The sequence below is a fragment of the Leiobunum rupestre genome, chromosome 7 (assembly GCF_980474605.1).
Source record: "Leiobunum rupestre chromosome 7, qqLeiRupe1.1.hap1, whole genome shotgun sequence".
Classification (NCBI taxonomy): domain Eukaryota; kingdom Metazoa; phylum Arthropoda; class Arachnida; order Opiliones; family Sclerosomatidae; genus Leiobunum; species Leiobunum rupestre.
Window position 1 is genome coordinate 47,570,923 of NC_143390.1, and position 10,465 is coordinate 47,581,387.

At 35.1% G+C, this 10,465-nt stretch overlaps 1 protein-coding gene across 1 annotated transcript; it reads right to left on the reverse strand.

Annotated features, from left to right (window-relative positions):
• Nucleotides 1–5,740: 5,740 nt before the first annotated feature.
• Ns2 (nucleostemin 2) lies at nt 5,741–9,264 on the reverse strand. Its single transcript, XM_090181405.1, has 12 exons — nt 9,084–9,264; nt 8,920–9,004; nt 8,620–8,848; nt 8,465–8,563; nt 8,242–8,394; nt 8,021–8,179; nt 7,838–7,951; nt 7,537–7,770; nt 7,223–7,477; nt 6,183–7,157; nt 6,060–6,128; nt 5,741–5,995 (listed from the first exon to the last, which is right to left on the reverse strand). Exons 1-12 carry the CDS (start codon nt 9,172–9,174, stop codon nt 5,840–5,842), a joined length of 2,619 nt encoding a protein of 872 aa, XP_090037531.1. The 5' UTR covers nt 9,175–9,264; the 3' UTR covers nt 5,741–5,839.
• Between the last annotated feature and the right edge of the window lie 1,201 nt (nt 9,265–10,465).

Consider the following 10,465-nt stretch of genomic DNA (forward strand, 5'->3'; position numbering starts at 1 on the left):
ACAAAGGGGGGTTATCGGGTCCAGACCCCCCTTAATTGGACCTACCTTTGACTGTACAAAATTTCCACCCCCTTTTCGACCTTCTCTTAATCTTCACATACTTCGACCCCCCCTTGACGAATTTCTAGCTATGCCACTGCGTGCGAAGAATATTCTAATAAAGCTGTGTCTTGTGACGTAAGAGCAACATTTTAACAAGTTGGACAAGACCACTTTTTATTTTATAAAATCAACTCCTAGTGACGTAGTTATACGTCGTAGCTAAGCTCCACCTTGAAACGCCACCACTACATTAATTTGACGTCACAGAACACGAGGCAAAATGCAACCCGATCCTGCTAATTAACCACTTGACCACCATGGCCAAACTAAATACTTTACCATGGCAACGAACACAGGCCACCCCGTCGACCAATAAGAGCAGCGAAAGCAACATACGGTATAAATAGCAACGGAGGCGCGTTGCCTTTAAAATTAGTTTCTTTTCATACTGTTCCAGATAGTTGGTATTATTGTAGAAAAGAATTCCCAAGTATAAGTATTCTGTGGCCTCCATTAAGGCATTACGCTGTAATAAAAACAGAGTCGTTTAATCAGTGTTGTTTAGCTGGTTTCCAAATATTACAACCTTTGACTTTTATCCACTAAACACCAGACTGGAACTCTGAGGGCTTTTCCGATAAAAGTAGTATATCGTCTGCAAAGAGTAGACAAGGTATACGGAAATGTATCACATTGTCCCCTCCAGATTGAAGTGGGGTTATTAACGGTATACCAAAGCGCGAAGCTGATAAGTCAGAAGCCAGGTCATTAATGTAAGTCAAGAAGAGCACCGGAGATAATGGGCAGCGTTGCCGCAGTCCAATAGAACATTTCAGGGGTAGAGTAGTGACTCTCTGTACAGTGTAAATATAGGCGCTGTCATCGTAGAGCTTCTGTAATTGGCGGAGCGAAGACTAATTCAACCCAATATTACGTAACACATCCCACAATTGGTTATGACGGACACTATCATATGCCTTTTTAAGGTCAAGGAAACCAGCAAACAAAGACAGTCCTTTCTTGGTATAGAGTTCAATTATTTGCGAAAGTATAAACAAGTTGTCGGAAGCCATACTGGGCCTCATTGAGGACGCTATTTCGCTCCAGGAATGAGCTTAATCTTTCTTTCCAAATCATTGCCCTAAACTTTATACAGTATAGAGCTCATTGCGATTGGGCGGTAAGAATTCAGGTCCTCCTCCTCTTTATCCTTTCCCTTGTGTATTAAAGTGAGTCGAGATTCTTTCCAGCTTGTTGGAAGACTATCGGTAACCCGAATCCCGTTAAATATATAGGTAAGGCATTCTCTAGCTAGGGGGTCTAAGGCCAGTATTGTCTCTGCATATATCCCATCCGTGCCAGCAGCTTTTCCGCGATTCAGCTTCTTAGCCTAATTACTTGGTCAAGTTCAGATTTCATGAACTCCCCATCAATGTCCCCAGAGGAATTTTGTGGTGGTACAGACAGATGTAGCTATGGTTAAAGGAGCTTGTTGTAGTAGCTCTTTTTCCAGGTCCTTCGTGTATTCAGTTAGGCGGGCTAGTATAGCAGGCTTTGAAGTGACTAGTGTACCCTCTCTTGACCGAAAGCCCTTAACCTTAGGGATAGATTGGACCTTTTTTCGCAACTTAGAAAGATGTTTCCCAAACTTTATATATTTATATTTAAAAATGGAGCGCCACCTATATTTTAAATTTAAATGTATCGTAGATGATTAATAAATTTTAAAATACATATTATCAGATTATAAATACGGTAGCTCATTAGTGTATTTATAATTAAAATTTATAATACATTAATTTGTACTGTTTATATACATTAAAGGGCGTACCAGTAGCATAGTAGAAAACAGGGTTGCCTGTCAAAAGAACGTAAGAGGCTCAAAACGCTAGCACGTATTAAGGTACAAGTAGTCTAACCTGTGTAAATATATAAACCGTGAAAAAATCAACTAAAAACAAATTTTTTTAAATGCATTTTAAAAAACATTTAATTCAATCGAATGTAGGTTAATATTTAAATAATAGTATAATATTTTTTTAAAGATTATAATTTTTTAACGGTGTTTATAAATTATAAAAGAGTTAAACAGAAACCAAGAACTTCCTCTAGATGCTGCCAGCAACATAGTATTATTGCGTAATACTTGAAACACGTATAAATAAATAAAACAAAAAGTGAAAAGAAGATTCAATGTAACTTAAATTATAATTTTAGGTTTCAACAAGTTTTGGGCTTTTGCCTTTTTAAACCTAGAATAATATTGTATATTTAGTAAGGGCCGGTTTGTAATTTAATCTGAACTGAAAATGTTTTCCATAATAAAGGTACAAACCTGAAAATAAAACATCCTCCTTGAAATGCAGGCTGCAGACCATCTGTGTATTTTTTGGTACAAAATCATCCCGACTAATGTTTTTTAACCATAAACGTCTAAGGCTTTCTTCGCTAGTAAACGCGTGAAAATTCAGGTCTTTTCTATTTACATCTATGATTTGATTACTCTTAAAACTTATTAGATTTACAGAAAATACTACCTAAGAACGGTTATAAACTCGTGAATTTGTTTAAAAGAGACATTATTTACGCATCAAAACAGCTCTAAACACTTCTACATCCTTCAAAACTATGTGTTCTAATATGGCGCCTTCGCGTAAAAAACGCGTCTCTTTTTCTTCATTTAATTTTTATAAAGTAATATTCTTTTAATGTATAAATATATTGCGAAAAGATAGTTTAACTTACTATACCTTGTTTTTCTAAAAAGAAAAGTGGAAAACCGAAGAAAAAACATTTTCCCGCGATTTCGCTTGTATTCCCCGCCTTTGGCGATAGTAGGTTTTTGGTCGTATGTAGCGTCCCTATCGGGATTATTCATATTTTTATGTTCAAAGTTCCTAAACTATCGTGTTGCATTCGAAAAATCTTGAATTAAACCGTCGTGCCCAACTAGGCCAAAGATTAAAGCTGGTTTCACACTCGACGGTAAATTAGCAGCGTAAAGTTGAACGTTAGCGGTATATCGAATGGGAATCAATTTTCAGCTCGGCGTTTATTATCGGCTTTCCGGCATATTTTCCGTCGAGTGTGAAACCAGCTGCGGCATTTTGCAAACATGCCAAACTAAGCCCTTAAGAAGGTCAAAAATATCGGCTGAATTTAAATTGGCGGCGGTTTTAGCTGAGCATAATATTCCGTTTATATTTAACGAGTACTCCCCAGATTTATTGAAAAGCGCATTCTCAGATTCGGAAATGGCGCGGTTTGTTTAACAATCATGTTTACGGTTTCACTACCTTATTTCCAAAACCAGATAACTATTTACAATAAGATTGGAAATTTGTTAAAATTTAAATTTAATATTTAAAATATAGATAATACATCGGGGGATTAAGTGTACTTAATGTCCGTGACATCTTGTTACTTTTTAGATCCACATCGATATATATATCGAGGGAGATCTATTGCAATCGTCAGATAGTTGTAACTGTTGTTGTCGTTGTTGTCGTCCTAAATTGCAACAACTTCCATATCTTTTTAATGGAGTGACATATCGACGAAGTGTTTTTTCAGGAACACTTAATAGGGTTACCGCTACCTGAGAAACCAAGTTATGCGGGTTAAAATTAGTTAGCGGAGATTTGGTGGCCCCTTTAATCCGACCTCCTAGCTCACGTCTGTTGCGAATTTTTACCCAGCGTGTAATTTTTGATCCAAGTGACTTATCGTATATTTTTTTTTTTTTTAAACCTCCTTCAACCCTTTACATTCGAAATCAGTTTCAGTGCCGTGAACTACTTAGGGACCCAACTGTACCCCCTTTTCCCGATTTTGGGCATTTTTCTAAAAAAAAAGCAACGACTTAAATATCTTTTTATTGGTGTGACATATCAACGCCGTTTTTTTTTCAGGATCACTTAATAGGGTTACCACTACCTGCGAAACCAAAGTAACAAATAAGTCTAACACTCAACGTCTGACCAGAAGTGTGACGAGAAGTAATAAATAAAAAAAATTCTAACAATAATGACCATGACCATAACGTATTACCAGGAGAATGATAAGCTTTAGATATTAGACGTCAAGATGCAAGATTAATTAACTAAACCAGTGTCATCCCGCTGGCAATGGACGAAGGGGGTATTTTTGGTCCCCGAAGAAAAATAAAACTCGAAAGTGAGATTTCTCTTCAACAACTAATCCTATAAATGTCAATATTACGCTACCTGAGAGCAAAAGTCAAGTAAGTCAAGATACGTGACTATTGAAAGAAATTCAAAATAAGAATCCTTGGGTGTTTTTAAATTAAGGTGACTCGGTACAAAATTTTCAATATATATTTTCACTCTAATTTTATCAATTTTCATTATTAGATTATCATTGTTATTATGCTAGATTTCGAACTTTAAACTGGTTTTTATCAAATAGGGGTTTTCAGACTTGCTTGACTCTTGCTCTAAGGTAGCGATTAGCAACCATGAAAAAGTGATATGTGGGCAACATGAAGTTATACTTCTCAGTTTTTGGGGAATTGACTCTCGCCCTCTAGTGTTTACATTTTCAAATAGTCATAGAAAATGGAATCTCTCGTATCTAGTGAAGTTTTATTACACAAGAAAAATGTTAAAACTCGCGAAGAAATTAATAACGATGTAAATTTTTTTTAAAGCGATTAGTAATTGCAAAATCAAATGTAATCTTAGAAAGCCAAATTTATTTAAAAGAAAATAATTATGAAATATTTCAAAAACTTTGGCCTGAAACTCCAAGGCCTAAGGCCCAAGATTTAGATTCTAATAGTGTTAGCTACTATAACTGTTTTGCTATTTGCCTTAAATAATATTTTGGAGTTATAATATTTAACTCATCAAATTTTATAATGTTCTTACCTTGAGTGTCTGCATTAACCCTTGGAATACGTGACAAATAAACATGGTTTATTAGTGTAATTACAATAGAGAAGCTGCCTGGATTTGTGTTGTAAATTAAACAGGTAATTAAATCGCCAAAGTCTCAAATGACGTTTTGATTATTAGTACGATTAAATTAAGGGACAGTTTGAAATCAGGATTGGTCATTGGCCCTTATAGCTTCCTCCGTTTTTGAATCTTCAATCAGAGCGGGAGAAAAAATATCCAACTTTTGTATTTTCCAGATGGCGCTAATGACGGATTTTAGGGCGTTTACATTTTGAGAAGAATAACACGACGGCAGCAGGGGACGATTCTATCATTAATAGTTCTTCTACGCGTTCTTGATATTAGGTCGTTGGTTAGGTATTGTTCCCCCCTAACTAACTAAACCAGTATCATTCCGCGGGAAATACCTCTCGACTATTATAGTTGAGGGGTATTTCCGGTCCTCGAATGAAAAAAAGATGCGTAGGATTCCGCGAACGTGAGATTTCACTTCATCATTTCAGGAAATAACTTTTTCCCATGTGATGTGTCCCACGTTAAATTTATTCTTTTGATGTGGATCTAATATTACGGCCTTGGCCGACTTGTTAATCTTGCCGTCAAATGGTTGTTTTAGTTATATTTATCGCCTCTCCAATTCAGTGATCTTACCTTCGAGTAATTTTTTTCTTATTTCTAACAATTGGTTACTTAAAAAGTCAATAATAATAATAATAAAAACATATAATAGTACTCATTAATTCTTTTATTTGAATACTACCCACTGGGTAAACGAGTATTCTAACATTTTAGAGATTATGAACACTAATCATTTTAAAATTACCATATATTTTAGAATCCATCAAAATCAATTAGAACGTATTCTAATGCCTTAAAAGTTATTTGACTCTTGTTTTCCTCCTTTTGTCTTTAGATTTAAATCTTCTAACTATTGAAGGTTTCTTTTTGTCCTGATTTCTATTTTTCACATTAGCAGTTTCATAGAAATGATTTCCAATTCGCTTAGATTTGTTAGCTCTTTCAATACTTCTTCTCTGAAAATGTAAAAGTTTAATCACACCAATTATTAGGTAGTAGAAGTATCAGCAATATACTAACTTCTTTAGATGTTAGTTTTTCAGATGGTTTTTCTTTATTTTCAGTAACTATGAAAGTTCCACTAGCACTCTGTGAAACAAATTAAATTAGAAACATGAATTTTAAACTCATTTAAAAATATACTTTTTTGACATCTTTGAGTGCAATATCTGCTGTTTCTTCAACCCATTCTACTAATTGGGGAATTTCTTCGTCACTATCAGCACTTCCCTTAATTTCACCTCTCACAATAGGAAAGCTATCATCTTTTTCTACAATTTTTGTTTTCTTGGAAGGGTCTGATTCGGAGTCATTAATGCTGATATAATTCTCGGACTTGCGCTTCCGTTTCAATTGCTTCTTACTAAGAGGCATTGCATCTCGCAGTTTATTTAAGGGTATAAATGATTGTTTTAATAAAGCTTCTGCTTTTTCTCTGGCATCATGTATAAATTTGGAAATGGTAGAATCTTTAGAAACAGGAATATTATCATTCTTACCAGGAAGAATGCGAATGGATTCCAAATTCTCAGCAAATCTAACATTTTTGGCTACTTTGGGCTTGTCACCATTACTCAGTATAGAAGAATTTATAGGAGCTGAGATTTCCAATGGTTCTTTAATATTTCTGTCTTCACTTTTATATAGAACAGTTTCTGATAGCGAAGTATTTAATGGTTCAGGTTCTGAAGTATTGCTTTCATTGATTTCCTCAATACATTCCGGAATAACTTCATCATCATCTTTAAGTTCAGTGTTATTTGTGATATTGCAGTCTTCATTTATCACGCCATCCTCCAGTTCACCAGTAGGTTCCGTATCACCGTCATTTGATAGTAAATTATCTACAGTCAATTTGTCAAAATTTGTTCTTTCTGAAGGATCTTTTTCCGGTTTTTCTTCATCGCTTTCACTTTCATCTTCATCATCATCATCAGAATTAAACGCCTCGGGAATGGGCTCAATATTACATTGGTCTTCCTCTATAAACTCTAAGCCTGTTTTGAGTTTTTCCAAATTTTGAAGAACACGAGGTAAATCTCCAGATGTATTGTCAACCTCCATTTTTGTAGATTCTGATACTTCCAATTTCACACCAGGAGCTTCATTTTCTTGATTCTTTTTGTAAAATGAACCAAAGTAAAAAAGGGTTCAAGGAAAAAAAACTTAATTATCAAAAACACCTCTTGTGTGGGTGGTTTCACAAAATATGGTAGTTTTCCTCTTTGCCAGTCATTTAACATCATTTTGGCCACGGTGGATAGATCAGGTTCAGCCCCTTTCAATAATTTCCCAGTCCTTCGAGCCATCTGCTCCAAAAAGTCATCTGTACTTGTCCAACTTTCGATTTTATACGTCTTTGCTATGTATTCCTTTTTGACCCTATCAAGTACCGTTTCAATGTGGTATTCAGGGTCCTTGATATTTTCAACTCTAACCTATTTAAATGCCATAATTTCAATATAATAAAGTAAGAAATATTGCGACAAAAACTTACAACTCCTTTTAAAACAATCTCAGTGTCCGTATCCCCCGATGGATAGACCACTCCCGGACAATCGATCAGATAAATCCTTTTCATCAAAGTAATGTATTGCCACACTTTGGTTTCGCCAGCCAATGGAGCCACTTTGCAAACCTTCTGAGCTCGTAGAGTATTTATAACGGAACTTTTCCCAACATTGGGATAACCAATGAAACCAACACTAATGCATTTTTTATCTTGATGCAACTACAATAGTTTTAAAGCCATTTTCAAATAAAATAAATATGATTCTATAAACCAAAAAAAGAAATACTTTTGAAAACTGTCGTAAAAGATTAATCATGGCTCCTTTCCCAAAAGGATGTGTAATGCTGGCGTGGAAAGCAAGCGTTGGATACTCCGCTGATAAAATTGTTACCCACCTTTGCTGGAAATTTAAAATAATTATGAAAATTAACTCACCTTTTAATAAACTAAGTCGTGAAATTAATCTTACTGTAACCCATGTTGGTACCAAATCACATTTATTTAAAACAAATATGAGGTGTTTGTGTGGTTTTTCTTTCCGTAAAAAAGTTTCTATGTGTTTTGATCTTGTTCCCATTGGATCACGGGCATCTAAGACTTGAATAACAACATCTGATGAATCAATAACCTATAAATTACATAAAGAATTAGAAAAGCACGTAAAAAATAATAATTAGAACTGTTTCATACTTTATATAATTCATTCCAGATTCTTCTAGATTGACCTTTGCTCATGATTGATTCACGGGCCTCTAACTTTGGTTCTGGATTCTCAATAACTGCATCTTTATCCTTAGACACATCGTACCCTTCACTCAATTTATCAGCCGTTGTGACCATATTCTATATAGTATTAAAAATTGAGTCTTAGTTGAGAAGCAAGATCACTTAAAAATAGCAAGTCATAACATACTTCTAGATCATTAGCAGCTATATTAGGTCGCTTCCGTTGAGCTTTTTTTCCAAATGTTGTCTGAAAGCTTTCAGTGTCAAGAATATGAACCCTAGAATTCTAGAAAATAGGTAATTAGGTACTTTAATTAAAACTAAATTGAAGATTTATATTACCTTAGCCGTTTCTTTCAGCAATGATATGGGAAGACGAGTCTGTTTCATGACAACTTGATAAGGATCCTTCATTACTTTTCCCAATTCTTCTTGAAACTTTTGAAGGGCATTTTGGGACACAACCTTTGTATTTCCAAACCATTTTTGGTTGGGTGCCACTCTAGATACTGTGCCTGGAGCTAATATGTTTTGAAATGGTGCAGATTTGATAATTTTTCCAAGTTTATTCCTGAAAATTATATTGACGCATTTTTGGTAACCTACTGTGACAAAAATTTGTTTTTGTAAAAATGCATATACCTTATTGGTTTGGAATTCTTGTACATCAACAATCGTTTAATCGTAGCTTTATCCCTCATATTCCCTTTTCCGCCTTTGTCACGATCTGGTGCATTAAAAATGAAAAGTGTAAAATCAACTTAGTCAAACGTTGAATGTAACTTATTTCTTAGCCAAGGCCTAACCTGGATTTAAGCTGTGGTCTCCTTTCTTGAATCCTTCTCGGACCATTTGTTTACCAGTTCCTTTTATGTGTTTCTTACTAAATTTTCCCATTTTGCAAATCTCCGAAAGTTAAAGATTTAAAATACGTTACTCTGAAGAAAACTATTACGCTATAGCCAAGCCACGTGCGAGTAGTGCCGTGCGACAGCAGGCAGTATAGCCTAGAGACAAGAATTCCCAAGAGACAGTTACAGTCTGTATAGCAGACTACAATATAGCTGCCAGTCTCATGATCTCTCATAAGCAGTGGTCACTGAGTCAAAGACCAGTTTATTAATTGCTCGGACGAGTTTTTTTATTCAAAAGCTAGGGGTTCTTTAGTTCTTTAGTTCTTTATTTGCTTAACAAAAGGTCTGAGACCCATCACGTCCAGTGTCCCGTTTATTAATTTAAAATTATCTACCATATTATCATATGTACATAATTACCCATAAGTATGCCACTTCACTAACGGTTTGTTTCACCACGAACCAGTAAAAAGGTGGACTACGTTCGAGGGGTCGGACATTTGCCTGTTTTGTGTACGGGATTTTGGATTTTTTGAAAATCCAGGATTTTTTATTGTGGATTTGTCATACAAAGTCTATAGGAGCAAAATTCTTGGATTTTGGATTTGTGGATTTTTTTCCAAATTTTGTACGGGATTTGGCCAAATGAGCGACCCCTCGACTACGTTAGATTTTAAAAATTTTATTCATCCTAGTAATTTTGGGAGTCACACTATTGGCTACTAACATATTTATTTAAGCCAATGGAAAACTTCTAAATTGAGAAGGAATTTTTTGCGTCGGAATTTTAGTCAGCCCAATATTGGATTAATAATATGTTACATATTATTAATCCAAGGCCCAATGTAGCTTTATTGAAATTTATAAACTCGCTCGGTTTGTGCGGATGAAGTTAAATAATGAGTAGTTTAGAAAAAGAAAAGGTTGGGGAAAATGACCAATACGGTTCGGTTCAGAGATCACTTTCCGAAAATGTAACAAGTAGTCGAAGTAGGATATTCCACCAGCGTTATTAAAACCCATACCAAGCCTAGAGGAGTTAGGCCTAGGCTCAAAAGAATCTGCATAGACTCCAACCCAACCTTGGAGATGCCCCAGAAAAGCTCAACCTGAATTTCAACTATTTTTTTCAATAAACCTACTTTTTTATTTGAGAATGCAAATTTATTTTAGAACGCGAGTCTCCGAAAACTTTATTAATTTGCATATTAACAGCATTAACAGCACTTGACACTATATAGTAGTTCATTTTAGCTCCTAAGCCTCGGTTGTTCAAACCAGTTTGTTTACTAAAATAATGGCCGTCGTTTTATCGGAAGTAGAGCTAATTGCGC